This window comes from Rousettus aegyptiacus, unplaced genomic scaffold (assembly GCF_014176215.1).
Source record: "Rousettus aegyptiacus isolate mRouAeg1 unplaced genomic scaffold, mRouAeg1.p scaffold_m13_p_2, whole genome shotgun sequence".
NCBI classification, from domain to species: domain Eukaryota; kingdom Metazoa; phylum Chordata; class Mammalia; order Chiroptera; family Pteropodidae; genus Rousettus; species Rousettus aegyptiacus.
Genome location: NW_023416295.1, coordinates 90746926 through 90763336, shown reverse-complemented (window position 1 = coordinate 90763336; position 16411 = coordinate 90746926). Strand labels below are relative to the sequence as shown.

The following is a 16411-nucleotide window of genomic DNA, read 5'->3' as shown; positions in this document are numbered from 1 at the left end:
CTCACACCTACCAAATTAACTGACTGACAATTAGTATTGCTCGAAACATAAAGCAACAGGAATTCTCATGTGGTTAATTGCAGTATAAATTAAAACTAGTTTGGAAAATTGTTCTGTTCGGAATTATTTAGTAAAGATAAAGCTGTGATCATTCATGCACACAGCTACATTATCCACAAAAGGAAGAAATGGAAAACAACCCAAATGTAGAATAGATAAAACACAGTATCACTACACACAACAACATGGATGAATGTCACAAACATAAATGCTGAACGAAAGAAGTCAGATTTGAAAGAGCTCATCTTTTATGATTTCATTGAGATAGAAAGAAAAAAAAAAAACAAGCAAAACTTAACTATAGTTTTTAAGAATACATGTTTAAGCAGTAATTCTATACAGAAAAGCAATGCGATGATTACCACAAAAGTCAGGATGCTGGATACTTTTGTTAGAGAAGAGTGGCTTCTAGGATAACAGTAATGTTCTATTCCTTGAACTGGATGGTAGTATGTGGACATTTGCTTTGTGGTAATTCATTGATGCATATGAATATGTATATATTTGTATATTTTTGTTTTGTATCGTTTTCTTCATAGGTGCTAGTCTATATGTCACAATAAAGGTTTAAAAATGTTTCCAGTAGCCTTTAGCAAAAAAAAATGTGTACTAAAACATATAAACTATAATCTCACCTCTGAAAAATGTTTAGTATTAATAAAATGTGGTTCAGGCAAACTTAAAAAAATCATAATTTCTGACACAGATAAAAGGGATATTGTGATACTATATTGTATACTGTGAATGCTGAGGTAGTTAGCTCCTAAAAAAAAAGAAACAAAGTGACCTAGTAGGCAGAGAAACAAATTTATCAGATTAGCTTGGGTACAAAACGAAAAGATATAGTAATAGTTCAGAAAGGCGGCATCCTCTATCTCCCTTCCCAATCCAACATTAGGCCTATGACATTTTTTACTAGTATGTCTTCTCCTGAGGACAGATACAAACGTCACATACGCACATACAAAATTCCTTTCAATGAAGAAACAAACCCTGTCCCAATGGAAGAGAGAACAGAGCAGCAAATAATATTTCATTTTCTGACACAATATTGTATACTCATCACCAAATGTGTTAACCAAAAGAAAATAGCCACTTACTTGATCAAGATTTGAAAGGCTGTTAGGATCCTGACTCAAACCTTGGTACTGTCCCCTGAGTCTGTCACCAGCAGCTATTTTCCTAAACTTCTTCAGATCAACAACATACAGTGCACTGGATAAAGAAGATCCATTTGTTATAATCATGGGTTATGGCAGAAAAAATAACTTCATTGAACAATGGAAAAAGTCACTAGGCAATCATTCTGGTTTCTCCATGAAAAGGTAAGTTTAGGCCCTACGGTGGAGCAGAGTGACCGGTCAGTATGTGCTACTTCAAAGATAGCTACGAAAGTTCTTACAAACCCCATATTCTGCCACTGCAGGCTCAGTTTGTCAGTGTTCCTTATTTAATTGCCTTCCAAAGGAAATAATCTCTGACAAATAATTTCTAGCAAAAGTTAGCATATTAGGAAACAAAAACTTTAGAAACTGCTAAATAACCATTAGTCAAAGATATACTGATGATGTCAAATGTTGCAGGAAAAACAAACGAACAGTGTTATTGCTCTTTTGGACCAATAAAACTGAAATCACTATACCCCAACATTTATCTCTGTATATGCTGCTTCCTACAGGTCCCCCTACCCTCCAAATCTTCCAAATTACAATTTGACCAGAGAAGATAATGTTCATTAGAAAAGCGACAAATGCATACATAGTTTGACCTAGGAGTTATGTTTCTAGGAATTTATCCTGGAGCTAAACAATGTATTTAATTATCCACTGCGACACTGTATGTCATAGCAAAAGACAATAAATATAACATATATACTCTAATAATATGTAGATGCATAAAGGAATAAGGTCTCTGTGTACATATTAATATAAATAACAAGATCTACTAGAGATATTAAGTTAAAAAAAGTATGGCACAAAACTGTAAATAGAATGGTATATTTTGTATAAAAAAAATCCATCATATTTTGTATAAAAAAAATTCATAGCTGTTTATGTAAGAATTAAGAAACACTGGAAGGACACTGAGTGAATTAATAGAGGAGATTATCTGTCGTGAGATGGAAACTAGGTGGAAGAGAGCCAGGATTGGGAAGACTTTTTCACTGTACATTTTTGTAATTTTTATTTATGAAACATGTTAATATATTAACTATTCATGGTTTTAAAAGAAAAGTAAATTAAAAAACAGTGTTAGGAGTACTCCTTTTCCAGTACCTGATATGATACTTTCGCCCAGCTAAGTGACTGGCCCAGTACCCTGATTTCCAGAACCTGTAGCCATCCATCTCTCTTCGGCTATCACAGAAAGGGGTATAACCATAAGGGGCACCATCTAAATTGAAATCTCTTAACTCTTTCAGATCTGTTCGTACAATCTGGAGGAAAAAAGATCACAAGTCATTTGTTCAACAACCATGCAGTAGCAGTTTCCTTAAAATAAAGCGTGCCTCATTGACGGCATAAGGGAGGGCAGCTCAGTGGTTAATGGCACAGGCTCCAGCAGGAGACCCAGTTTGCACCTGGATTCCTCCACTGATTAGCTGGCTGCCCTCACTAACACATAAGACGCTTAACATAGTGCCTGGCATACAGTAGTCTAAGTATTCAAAAAGAGTAGAATAAAACAAATTTACATTGCTTAGTTTCTCTGTGACTTAGTTTCCTCATTTGTAAAATGGAGATCTCACAAAGCTGTTCAGAAATTTACATGAATTAATATATGGACATATGTGAAACAATGCCTATTTTTAGTTTGTATGCAAAATGAATTAAGATACAAAACTGCACACATAATGTAACGACAATTATGTAAAAGAGGCATAGAAAAAAATATGAAAAGGAGACACATCAAATGTAAATTTTAGAAGTGATCACATCTGGGTGATAACCTTTCCATAAATTCTAAATAATGTAAAGTAAGAATGTACTTTTCCAACTCGAAAAATAAAATCATTTAAAAAGGAAAAGGAAGCCTAATGACTTTAATATAAATTTTTTAAACCTGGCCTTTAAGGACTTACTTGATCAGCATCCACAAATAAGAATTTGTCAACAACTAATGGGAAGAGCACATCCAGGAAGAGAATCTTGTAACCCCAGATGATACGCTGCTTTTCGGTCTGTTGATGAAGCCACCGAGGCCATTTGTACTGAACAAGCTCATACTGGAAATTGTATTCATTTGCCATATAAGGTATAAACTCCTATTTTTAGACACAGGGAACAACAAACAATCATTTACTTAGATTAAGAAAAAAGACTTCATAATATAAGCCAACCACCATGATTACGGCACAAATAAAACACATTTAACTTAACAATGGTCTAATAAAAAAAAAAAAAAACTGACCCTGAATCACTTGTGACTACATAAAAGAATACATATAAACTTTTTTCAAATCCTCCTTCCTTTATGACCTTTAAGCACCACATGAAATGACAGAAATCTTTAAATGAAGGCTTTTAGATAACTAATTTAGAGCTCTGTGTATGTGTTTTTAAGGGAAATGAACTTTAAGTTCATTTGTCTAAACTTAATCAGTACAACATTTTTTTGAGCTTGATTTTAAGCCTTTCTCTCAGCTAGGTCTAACCCAGGGAATGACATGACAAACACAGAAAAGTTGTGTTTAGAAACACAGAATCTAAATATACAAGTACCTTCAAGGGAACCAGGAGTGAATTATTTATCTAGAAAAGTTACTACTGAATAGTTAAGAGTTATTTAGTAAATTCTACAGAACAACAGCAACGAAAAAGATGCAAATAAATCAGTTTGGATAACAAATACTAACTGATATAAATCAAGGTGAAAACTTTCTGAGTGTGTTGTTTTGTACAAACAAAGCATTACTTCTATAGAGCACTGTGTAGTTGGTCATGATAGAATTATCCTACTCTCTAGAAACCAGCACCGTGCTTTCTAATTAAGCTAGGATATGCACACTCAGAGGAAGAGAATGTTATTCCATCAAAGTAAAAGATATGAACTCCCCTCCTATGTTATCTAAGCTTCAAACAGGATATAACTTTGTGTTCGATTTTATAACAACTGCTCCTCCAAAATACACCAGTCTGGAAGAGTCATCAAGACAGAAATATACAACCGACTCAGGGTAACTTAATAAAAAGAAATTTAAAACATTTTACAGATAACACAGAAGCAGTAGAAAGTAGATTATACTTTCTCCTTAATAAGAATGTTTTCCTTTTCCCTGAGGAACAAACCTTAAACGTGGGGGACAAATAATTCTTCAAGAACCAGAATTTTACAGGAGTCTTGGTATTCTTCAGTACTGATAACATCATTATGCTGTCAAAGAAAAGCAAATATTAATAATCTTCCAATGCTTTTTAATCTCAACAAAATCAAGCACAGCAAATAAGACCACTAAATGTACTTCATGACAGAGCTCAATCAGGCAAAGACAGACTCTTAGTAATGGATAATTATACTTACTCTTTCTTACAAAGTTATCACTGAGAAAGAGTATTTCTCACCTATAAAAATATACCTCGCTGATAAAGGCAAATGTTTAATTATGTTACATGTTTAAATAAACTGCTTCATGAATTAATATATTAATTATGATAAAAGTGAATAATGAGGTTGTAGTTAACTAATTACATCACTCTGAAAAGAAAACCTGTAAAGGCCATAGCAGCTCTGTGTAACTGTCCTGTCTTCCACAGCCTGTACTGGAGAAGAGCAGGGAGTGGTAAGGGGATGGCAAATAGTTTCAGGATTCCCCACTTTGAAAACAAACAACAACATATTTTGAGTCAAGAAATTTAATTAAATTCAGTTGTTACTAACATCTGACATTAATATTTTAGGTCGGATATTATTTCATGGAAATAGGAAACCTAAAACATGAGTAAAATGAGATTCTTATTATTTGCTATACTAGATTTATGGTAGAAAATTAAAAGTAACAAGAACCCTGGCATTAGAAAAGTTACTCTCAGGCAAAGGCACCTTCCTGATTACTGACCACAATGCACTCCTGAGGGCCTTCCCCTGGTGACTACTAAATCATCCAGCCCTAGCCTGTGGCCTCTCCTTGGCTCTGGCTGTGTTATGTCAGGACAGTCCCTTCACCCTTTGAGTCTCGGTCTGTCCATAAAACATAGAGGTGTTCTTACGTAAGAACTACGATCCCTCGGCTCTAAAATCCTATGACTCTTTAGAAGGCAACCTCCTAATTTATGGTTTAAGCAATGCTTGGTGACCAATTAAATACCACTATTTATAATGCGCACACAGTGATATTAAAGTTTATAGCCTTGTAATAGCCACATAGATGCATTTATTATATAGCTTGACTTCATGCTGTTGGCCAGATCAAAAAAATTACAATTATATATGGTAATCTATTTATAACTGTCAGAGTGCTTCAAATATACAGAAGTATAGCAGAATCCCATGAAACATTTACTCTCTAAGAATACTGTAAGAAATTCAATCATATATACTGAAATAATCAATGTGACTAACCGAAGAAATCTTTCATAGAGATGACCAGATGCGACAGAGAAAATATTAATTATGTCATCCTTATCTTGTTTCACTTCCTCAGTCTTATGTCCTCCTGTGAAGCCCCTAAAATAATAAAGGTAAAATTAAGCACATGTGACATGCTGGTACAGACACAGCCCTTTAAGGGGATAAGTAAAGAGAAAATGTTTTCCCATTCCTATTCCTTCCCTAGAGGGCAATGCAGAGGGAGCAGGCAGGAGGCATCCTCTCGAACCCAGGGAGAGAGCACAAGGCAAAACCATCTCTCAGGATAATGAAAGGATGCTTCCTACAAGGCACCACATGGCTTCAGGAATAGATGGAAAACAGGCTATTCCACAGAACGCACTCAATATAATGGAAAGTAAACTGAGTAATTATCAGTGAGCCCTCTAAAGGGCAGGCACAACCCAACAAGAGTCAAGAAGTAAGGGACAGAAATAACTTTACACTGAGAGGGCATTAACTTCCTTTAGTCAGTTAGTGGAAAAAAGTCAACTATGCTAAATACATGTGCAATTTTTTGGCTGCACAAAGCAGAATCTGAAAGGCCCAAGACAGGATTATTATTATACTCGGAAGAAGGGCTTATATCCTAATTTTCCTTAAAAATATTACTTTTTAAATAATGCTGATTTACCATTTGAAGGAGTCCCAAAATCCAGATTCATTCTCATTAGTTCCATCACTCAGCAAGTCTTCATTCACCATGTCTGCTTTCTTCTGAACCTGCAATCACATACGATCAATCTTATTCCTTCTACTGGGTTTAATAGGCATTAAACTGATTTTCACTGTGGGCACTGCCTATGACAGGGAATTAATTCTCTCACAAGCATGTACAACCCACTCAGAGGCTAGACGTAGTCAACAAACGTATCTTCTTCATATCACACAAAACCTTAAGTGAGAAGACAGTAACCTCTTTTAATTAGACAATAACTGTTTTGAGTTTGAATAATAGGCAAACAACCTCAAATTAAACAGTGTAAGAACTATAGTTTGAGTAAAAACAAAGTACAATTCACCAAGCTAACAACTACTTCTAGGTAAAAACTGTAGCCTACATGAGTTCTAACTGTCAGGAAGGAGTAATTTAATGTCAAAGCCTTTTTTCAGGATTTACTAGTACAAAGACAGGTTGAATTTTTCTACAGCGCAGGGACCATTTTTCTGCTCAACCATGTGGTCTGCTTTAGATTTTATTGTGTATAAGGATAACAGGCATATGTCAAAGATATCGTGAGTTCATTTCCTAACCACCACAATAAAGCGAGTAGCTCAATAAAGCTAGTGGTAATCTTTTTTTCTGGTAGAGAGGGTCTTGCTTTCAGTTTGTCAAAAATGCAACATCTGTGAAGCGCAATAAAGAGAAGTGCAATAAAACAAGGCATGCCTGTATTTACTCTGCAATATTTTTTACTTGAATTTTAGGTACTAAGAAATTTAAAATTCTGAGAATAGGAATCAAAAGTGAGAAGAAATTAAATAGGGCTACCATTTATTACTATTGCTGAAATTTTCATTGGCATTCTCCCCAATTTTCTGAGAATAAAAGCTTTAATAATATTGTGAATTGTGGCTATAGAAGCAACATATCTATGAAAACATTTAATCTAAAATGAGACTTGTATTGCTCACTGAGATTATACAAAAGATGAATAATTAAGAATCCAACTCTCTCAGCTGAAGAAAGCCATGAATGCATATTTACAAAAGACATTGTGCATTTAAAGCAGCATTCCTATAAACCCTATAGAAAAATTCCAAAGGTGAATTAAAGTCTTGAACTGGTTTCTTCCCTGCCCACCCCACCCCCAGATTTACTAAGAAATAATTGACAAATAACATTGTATAAATTTAAGGTATACAATGCGATAATTTCATATACACATATATTGTGAAGTAATTATGATAATAGCATTGTTATTTGAGTTAACACATTCATCAACTCACATAGTTTCAAGATATATATTTTTAGATAATAGCTACGAGTAACAGAATATTGCTATTTTAATCAGCTACAAAAGAGGGCTGGCTTCATATACCAAACTCACCTTCACTTTAATAATTTTGCTCTTGAAGTTATTGAGTACAACAACAACTTCATCAGCATCAGGTGGAGAATCTGTACCATCATGGCTTAGAGAGAAAAGAAAGGGAGAAAGATGGATATTACAAAACATAATTCTCAAAATGCAATAAATAGTCTGACATCAATCCACCACATTTCTCCATCATTTTATCATAACGAAGTTTTTCAGAACAAATTATCTTATCACAACCTGCAGGAAGCCCTTTCAAGCTATACAGAAGCACTTGTCACAATCTCTGTCCTTTAAACATTGAGCATTCCAATCGATCACAGCCCAGACTTCCTTCGAGTCCCCCTTAAAGTGCCTTCCATTTAGTGAGAGGCTCCTGGTGCTGGCAAGCACTTATCTCCCATCTGCATCCACAAGGTCTGAGCCAAGCCCAGCACCTTCAATAAAAGAGCACCTGGGACATGGGCTACTCTGCGCAATCTCTGGAAGCACATCCCTTCTGTTCTTTAATGGCAAGCAGCAATGCATGGCCCTACTTCAGAGCTTCATAAAGGCATCCTGCCTGGAGGTACTCGATCAGCCAAGTCTAGGCTGGTATCTATACTCTGGAAGATGGGACAGAGGAGGAAAAATATTTCCCTACTAATCAACTGTAATGCTTAAAATTTCCAGCCACCAGTTAACACGGTGTTAACTGCAAAAAGCCATGATAAAATATGAATTCACTGGATTCAATGTCACTTCACAGAGAGCAGTTCTCAGGAAAAGGTAAGATTCTGATGGGGGAGCAAGAGACACTCCAAAGGATAGGAACATTCAATGAGAAGCACAGGAGAGGGGAATACCAGACCACCAGGGATAGGAAAGAATGGCCAGGGAAAGGGCACATAGAAGCAAAAAGGTTTAGAGGGCGACAGATAAACTTATGACGGATTAAAATGCTATAAAACCCTATTTGGGAAAAAAACATTATTTGGAGGCAAATCTACTATTTACAATGCAGATACTGGGTAAGAAATATGCAAGAATTCATACTGCTTTCACATGTCAGGTAAGAACCTTTGGAAGCTAAGATGAGGATATAATAAGAGGGTGTTTAAACAAACTCTAATGGAAATAATTCCCTAAATAAATTGACACAAAGTCTTTTCACACAGTTTAAAACTAATTCAAACAGTGTTAAGCAGAATTCAGACCACACCTTTTTAAAAGGCAGTATATATTTTTTAAACTTAAAGTCATTCGTAGCAAAACCTTAAAACAAAAGCGCGGCTTCTGATGAAGTGCTTTGGGAGGGCTTCCATCCCGCTACGGCCTGGAAGGGCCAGTGTGAGCACCAAGATTTCGTGGCTGAAGCTCACATGTACTGTGAGCCTGCAACTCACTCAGGGTTGAGAAATATACTGTCTGGGTAGAAAAGTCAGAACATTCTTCAATTCCTTTCTCCTTTCCTGAAATGACTCAATTTCTCATCTGCCTAAGGTTTTCATCAAGTGACAGATTATTTGATTCTGTGATACTGGTAGCAGAAAGGAATGAATGAAAAGTGAAACTTGACTATAAGTATTAGTATTTTTACTGCTCATTATCTAATTATACCCTAACAATGTTTCCATGTTTCATTTAATTTCCTGGAAATGCATTATTTCATCTTACATACAATTACAAAGTAAATTCTTATTCCCTTGCTAACTGCCAGTATAGTATTCAATTCAAGCTGATTTTCAGAGCAAAATGATCTGAAAAAAAAAATGCAGCACTTAATCCTACCTGTAGATCCTATAAATATCTTCTGAACGTCCCTTCCTTAGTCTAAGAATCCAAGCTCCTGGGTTGGCCTTTAACTGAAAGTAACCCTAGGACAAGAAGAAAAGACAAATTTTAATTCTCTTTGAAACATAAAATGTGTTTGGGAGGGATAGTTATTTCTTCTTCTGACATATCAGTCACCCATATTTTAAATAAGATAGTTAACAATAAAGTGCAAGTCTTAAAAAAAAAATCTATGCATTAGAAACACTAACAAAATACAGGCCTGTCAAGCCAAGAAGCCAGCCCTTTAAGCTGTACTTTACTGAAAAATCAATGTGTGATGTATGAGTAAGATGCAAACCTACAACTGTCGGCTCATAAGCAGTGCATTTTTATGGGCCACTTTGGTTCAGAGCAGAAAATTCTAACATTTTTTTAAGGTGACATGTAATTACAATCTATAAGTTAAACTTCTTATACTGACAGAATTCAGTTAATCATGAATTTTAATCTTACTCATGTTCAGAACGCTACGTGCTTCATCAAAAATTGTAGTGCCCAAATTAAAATGACTCAGTATCACCATCTGATGTATTGATTATTTACCAGATTGGCCATAACAATGGTATCCACGATGACTGGGTTGGCTGAAGTTCCTAATGTAAACTGCAGTCCTCGTGGGGGCTGCCCTGTGGTGATGTCATAGCAGTGACCTTCTAGTAAGAGGTACTCCAACTCATATTCAGCAGCCACTATACTGTCCACCTGCAATATCACAATTAAATGACTTGAGGACCACTCAGCAATAAAAAGAAACACACTACACACAACAATATGGATTATGCAAAGTGTATGAAGCCAGATATAAAGGGCTATATACCATGTAACCCCAACCATGTTTATAAGAAATTCAAAAAAAGCAAAACTATAGTGACAAAAAAAAAAATCAGCAGTTGCCTGAGGTCACAAGTGGGAGGACAATGCTTGCAAAGGGGCAAAGAGAATTTTGCAGGTGATGAAAAGTGCTTACATCTTGATTGTGCTGGTGGTTAACAAAATTGTATACAATTTTAAAAATTCAGATGGGTTGAAAAGAAGGTCAGGAAAAAAAGACACAGAAAAAACAATATGGAGGTTATTCCAAAAGTACAGATGAGAAGACTCTAAGAAGGTAGTATCAGCAAAAGCATAAAAGAAAACCGCCGAAAGAATGACTAAAGCTAAAAGCTAAACAATGAAGAAGATAGAAAAGACAATCCTAGAAAGATTAATTTCCATGAGATAACAGAGGAATAAAGAGAAAGATCCAAGAAACATCAGAGATAAATTCAAATTCATCTTGGCCTTTAAAACATAGCTGAAAACATTGTTGTTCTAAGTGCAAATGTCCAAAATGTACCTTATGCTTCCACAATGGCATAAAACCATTCATGCTCTATCTATACCAGCTGCCTAAATTATTACCAATTCCTTGCAGCAAATATGATATAACTGCAATGTCTTGGGGGAGCTTGTATTTAGCTAATTAATGATTTCTATCCCAGGCTAGTTCTGACTTGGTTTTGTACCTCTAGCTAATGCTAATAATACACAATTTGGAGCTTAATATGTTACTGCAAAACTAGCTTCCAAAAGTATAATAAGACCTAAGCGGTACCCTCCATCTGCTTACCACGTTGTGGGCTCTGTATATGCAGTAGAATGCAGAGAAACTGGAGGAAGCCTAAAAAAGAGCAGCCAAAAGCTCTGAAGATATAGAAGAAACACTGCTTTGTGTCTGATTCTGTACTCCCTTGCACTGTTCTTTAGCGCTTTTTGTGGCCATTTCATAACCTCTTCAACAAAAGTCGGTTCTTCAAGAGCAAAGACTTCATTTCCTTAAAAATACGGTGGACAGGATTGGGGTGGGGAATAGGCAAGTGCATACACTCCCCCCTAACTTAGTACCTATGAGACTCTTCTTAAAGAAATTAGAGTTATTTAACCTAATGAAAAGAAGGCTGAGAGATCCTTTGGTAACTATTTTTAAGTTCCTGGTTTCCTAATTCCCAAAAAGAAAGAACTAGAAAACAGGCTTCAACTGTAGCAGGAGACATTTAAGGTAGATACAGAGACAAATGTCTTTAAAAAGAAGGAAGCTCTGAGAAGCTTTAAGCTCCTTGAAGCGAAGGCCATGTCTTTTCATTCTTTTGCTAATACACTCTGAGCTAGGTATAGAGAGTGAGAGCTATGAAGAGACATCAGTGAAACTGTACTTGTGAGCTCTCTATCTTTGCAAATAGATTAGGGAGAAAAGATCATTTATCTTAATGACTCAAAATACAGGTATATGTAAATAAGTGAAATAGAGAAAAAAAAATAAAGAAAAAAAATCAATAAAGTTAAAAGCTGGTTTTTCAAAAATAGCAACAAACTAACAAACTTTTAACTAGACTGACCAGGAAAAAAAAGAGAAGAGTCAACTTACTGAAATCAGCAAGGAAAAAGGAGACATCACTAATAAACTTAAATTAAAAAAGACCATTAAAAAGTGCTATAAATAAATGTTTGCCAACGAATGAGATAACTTAGTTCTGTAGAAAGGAAAAATTCCTAAGATACATAAACTCCAGAAACTGATTTAAGATGAAACAGAAAATCTAAATAGACCTGCAGCAAAAGACTGAATTAGTAACTTTTAAATTTCCCAATTAGGCAAGAAAATAAAATAAAAGATATCCAGTTTGGAAATAACGAAGTAAAATTCCCTCTATTTGCAGACAACATGCTCTTGTACAGGCTTGTACACTAAGAACTACAAATCATTGTTGAAAGAAGTTAAAGATCTAAATAAATGAAAAGACATTCCATATTCATGGGTCAGAACACTGTATTAAGATGGCAGCTCTACAAACTGATCTAGGGATTTAATGCAATCTCTATCAAAATCCCAGCAGCCTTTTCTGCAGATATTAACAAGCTAATTCCAAAATGCAAAGAACCCAGAATAGCCAAAACAATCTTGAAAAAGAAAAAACAAAATTAGAAAACTCGCACATACAAATTTCAAAACTCACTACAAAGCTACAATAAAGAAGACAGTGTGGCACTGGCCTGAGGATAAGAACACAGATCAATGGAATAGAACTGAGAGTTTAGAATGAAACCTTCACATTTAAGGCTAACTGATCTTCAGCAAAGGTGCTGAGACTATTCAATGGGGGAAAGAACAGTCTTTTCAACAAATGGTACTGGGTGGGACAACGGGATACTCACTCAAAGCATAAAGCTAGACCCCTACCACATGTCATATACAAAAATTACCTCAAAACAAATCAAAGACTTAAATGTAAGAGTTTAAAACTTTTGAAAGTCTTAGAAGAAAACACAGGAGCATATTTTTGTGACTTGAAATTAAATAATGGTTTCTTAAGTAGAACCCTGAAACCACATGCAAAATAAACAAACAAACAAAATAGGTAAATTAGACTTCATCAGATTTGAAATGTTTGTGCTTTAAAGGGCATTATCCAGAAAGTGAAAAGACAACCTTTGAAGGAAATTACTTGCAAATAATATATGTGATATGGGACTTGTATCCAGAATATATAAAGAACTCCTAAAATTTAACGAAAAGAAAACCAAATTTTAAAAATAGGCAAAAGATTTGACTAAACATTTCTCCAAAGACAGTATACAGATGGCCAATAAATGCATGAAGAAATGCTTAACGTCATTCGTCATTAGTCTTTAGAGCAAACAGAAAACGGTAGTTACTTTGGAAAACAGCTTGGCAATCCCTTAAAGGGTCAAACATAGAATTACCATATGATCTAGGAATTCTGCTCCTAAGCATATATATACCCAAGAGAAATAAAAGCACATCTACAAAAATCTGTAAATGAATGCTTATAGTAGCAATATTCATTAACAGCCAAAAGTAGGAATAACTTGAATGTCTATTAATGAATGGATAAATTAAATGTGGTACAGCTATACAATAGAGTATGATCTGGCAATAAAATAGAAGTACTAATATATGCTACCACATGAATGAATCTTGAAAACAATTAGTTAAGTGAAAGATGGCAGTCATAAAAATACACGATTATATTTAGATAAAACGTCAGAACAGACAAATCCATAGACACAGAAAGTATATTAGTGGTGGTCAGAAAGAATAGGGGAGTGACTGCTAATGGGTATGGAGTTTCTTTTAAGGTGATGGAAATACTCTAAAATTAGATAGTGATGATGGCTACATAACTCTGAGACTATATTAAAACTACTGAAATGTATATTTTAAAAGGGTGACTTTTGTCGTATGTGAATTAGATCTCAATGAAACAATTATTTAAAAAAAAAAAAATACAATTATGCCTGAACATTGATGTCACAAAGGCCTGTCTACACTGGGATCCAGTCTATTCAGTCGGAGACTCTCACTACTACTACATCTTAAATAGGTTTTACACATGATTAGATACTTGGAAGCAATGATATTCTTACCTCTTCTAAATAAATATTATCCAGATCATATGGTGTTCTGACAGACTCTACCATCCAACTCTCAGGTGTGTTCAAATTCAGAGTGAACAGAGGAGATTGTGGCATATCCAAAAATTTTGCTATTGGACCCTTAGCAAAGCTATTGTCTGAAGTGAAAGAAATCTCTGGTTCTAAGACATAGCGGTAAAAGCTGAAAATAATAAAAAAAAAAATGTTAGTTTTTAAAAATACAACCATAGTCGAGATTACAGGTATCCATACAGGTAAACAACCGGCTCACAACAAACAAGACTTGGAAGGGTATCCTTTCAGATGGGGAAGTGTTTCCAAAACCATGTCTTGACTTAATTAAACCTCCTGTAGTTGTTAGAGATGCAAGAGGGATAGGACTGAGAAGGAGGTCATTCCTTCCTGCACTGTTGTGCATGGCTGCTGTTGGGGTTACAAGCATTTCCTGAGAGCTCGCCTCCCTTCAGTGAGAAAAACTCACTTACATTTCTCCTGTACAGGGAAAATGGTAGAAGCTGGGAATGAACCTTTTTGTCACTTTCAAACACTGTTTCAATTCATTTTGAATCTAACCTATAGAACACAGCACATTTATAAATTAGGAATTTCCCATAGCCCCAACATGTGCTATGCTGCTGCTGCTAGCTGCTTTTTATGTAATGTTTTTTTATAAATGATCATTCCAAACCTCAGAAGGAATTCCGCTAAGGCTGCCCTCCTTTTCAAGCTACATGGGAATAACCCTCAGCAAGCTTCCACCGGCATACGTGCTGCCACTTGAAATAACTCTTCTTCTTCTAAGATGAAAAAGTACAGACAAGTGTCTTTCCTCATCACTGAATATTTTAACAATCTAGGTAAATTTAATAGCTACACTGATCCAAATGTTCTAAAATTAGAGAACTATATAATTCTGAAACCCCCCAAAAAAAGAAAAGCAAGGATCTTGAGTTAATGCTACCTAAATACTTCCATGTCCATGTTAGGTTCTTAGAACTTCTGATTAGAGCAGAAATTTTGCAAAACTAAACATTCAGTAAATGATCTTTTCAAATTCATTTGATCCTTAACATTAAACATCTGCTTTCTGATTTAATACTGCTTTTTCAACTGCTTATTTCTTAAACAGCTTGTTTTACCTTTTTTTTTTTCCAATGGTGACATTGGTTAATGAAATCCAGTAAGTTTCAAGTGTACAATTTAACAGTAAGTCATATATATATTGCATTGCATGTTCACCTCCCATAGTTAGATTTCTGTCACCACACATTTGACCCCTTTTACCCCATCAACCTCCCCTCTCTCCCCACTTGTTTTACCTTTTTAAAGGCATGTCTGAAAGTTTAGATTGGCAATTCATAAATACTCTTAGATTCATGTTGATCAGCTGAGTTAAAACCTAAAAGAGCAACCCAGAGGACAAAACATAAAAATTTTTCCTATATAGAAAATGATATTTGAGACAAATATTTACATTTTCTCTTCAGAAATTTATTACTTGATACTGAGTTGAGAGAGAGAACATTTCCTACTATCTCAAAAAAAACATACACAGGTAATAAATGCCATAAAGTCTGCACTGGAGAAATTTCTAGAAATCACAACTCTAATGAACAATCTAAATCATACATACACATCATTTGGCCCAAAACATGGAAAGTAGGCTATGCAAATCACTGCTCCCCAAATGTGTGGTGAAACGATAATGAATAGCTGTCTATACAAGGAAAATTTTAATCAGTGCAGCTTACATACACTATAGCATAAAAAATATATATAAAAATATCCACCAAAAAGTCAGTTGATTTTAATACATTAAAACTTTGTCCTTAAAAAAATACAACTGAAAAAGAAAGTTGTGGCATCTGTTTTAGGCAGAGCTCTTTTAACTTTAAGATTGAAATATATTATACATATCTAAAAGACATATTACCAAAGAAATGCTAGTTATGAAAGAGGAAAATGATAAAGCAAAATTCTTTTAACTTTTTAACTCTACCATTATAAATTAAAATATGGCATAAGTCAATTTTATTCAGACATTTTCCTCTAAATAAGGATAATTTTTTTCCTTAATTACATGAACTACCCATCCAAAACTGTACCAACTAAAGTTATGAAGCTATTTTCAGAGCCACTACCAATCTTTAATGAAGACATTTGCTCGCCCAAGATGCGCTGTAGCATTTTCCAGTGCCCTTTGAGGATAACTAAGGGAACAATCATGCTCTCAGAGAATCACAAGGCATGTGACCAGTTCAGATAGAAATGATAACTGCCTCTGCAGCTGTTCCTACCAAGAGCAATGGAGCAAGTCTCTGTGATTCTCTAGTGACGGGATCAATGACAGCCACGACATCAAAGTACGTCTCCCCTTCTTTTGGCCTCAGTTTAATTGCACTACAGAGATCAAAAGATAAAACATTAACTGTAGGAAAATAGGAAACAAAGTTAATTTTTTTGCAGGGGTGGGGTGT

At 35.0% G+C, this 16411-nt stretch overlaps 1 protein-coding gene across 4 annotated transcripts in view; it reads right to left on the bottom strand.

Moving 5' to 3' along the window:
* Positions 1-16411, bottom strand: part of UGGT1 (UDP-glucose glycoprotein glucosyltransferase 1) — a 107339-nt gene that overhangs the window by 11975 nt on the left and 78953 nt on the right. For all 4 annotated transcript variants that reach the window (XM_036235965.1, XM_016157064.2, XM_036235963.1 and 1 more), the window contains exons 27-38: positions 16232-16334; positions 15254-15333; positions 13926-14115; positions 10044-10202; positions 9456-9541; positions 7698-7782; positions 6281-6369; positions 5620-5724; positions 4350-4434; positions 3143-3325; positions 2337-2497; positions 1161-1275 (exon numbers count right to left, since the gene is read on the bottom strand). In XM_036235965.1, the coding sequence (XP_036091858.1) occupies positions 1161-1275; positions 2337-2497; positions 3143-3325; positions 4350-4434; positions 5620-5724; positions 6281-6369; positions 7698-7782; positions 9456-9541; positions 10044-10202; positions 13926-14115; positions 15254-15333; positions 16232-16334 (1441 nt within the window). The remainder of the gene's footprint in view (positions 1-1160; positions 1276-2336; positions 2498-3142; positions 3326-4349; positions 4435-5619; positions 5725-6280; positions 6370-7697; positions 7783-9455; positions 9542-10043; positions 10203-13925; positions 14116-15253; positions 15334-16231; positions 16335-16411) is intronic.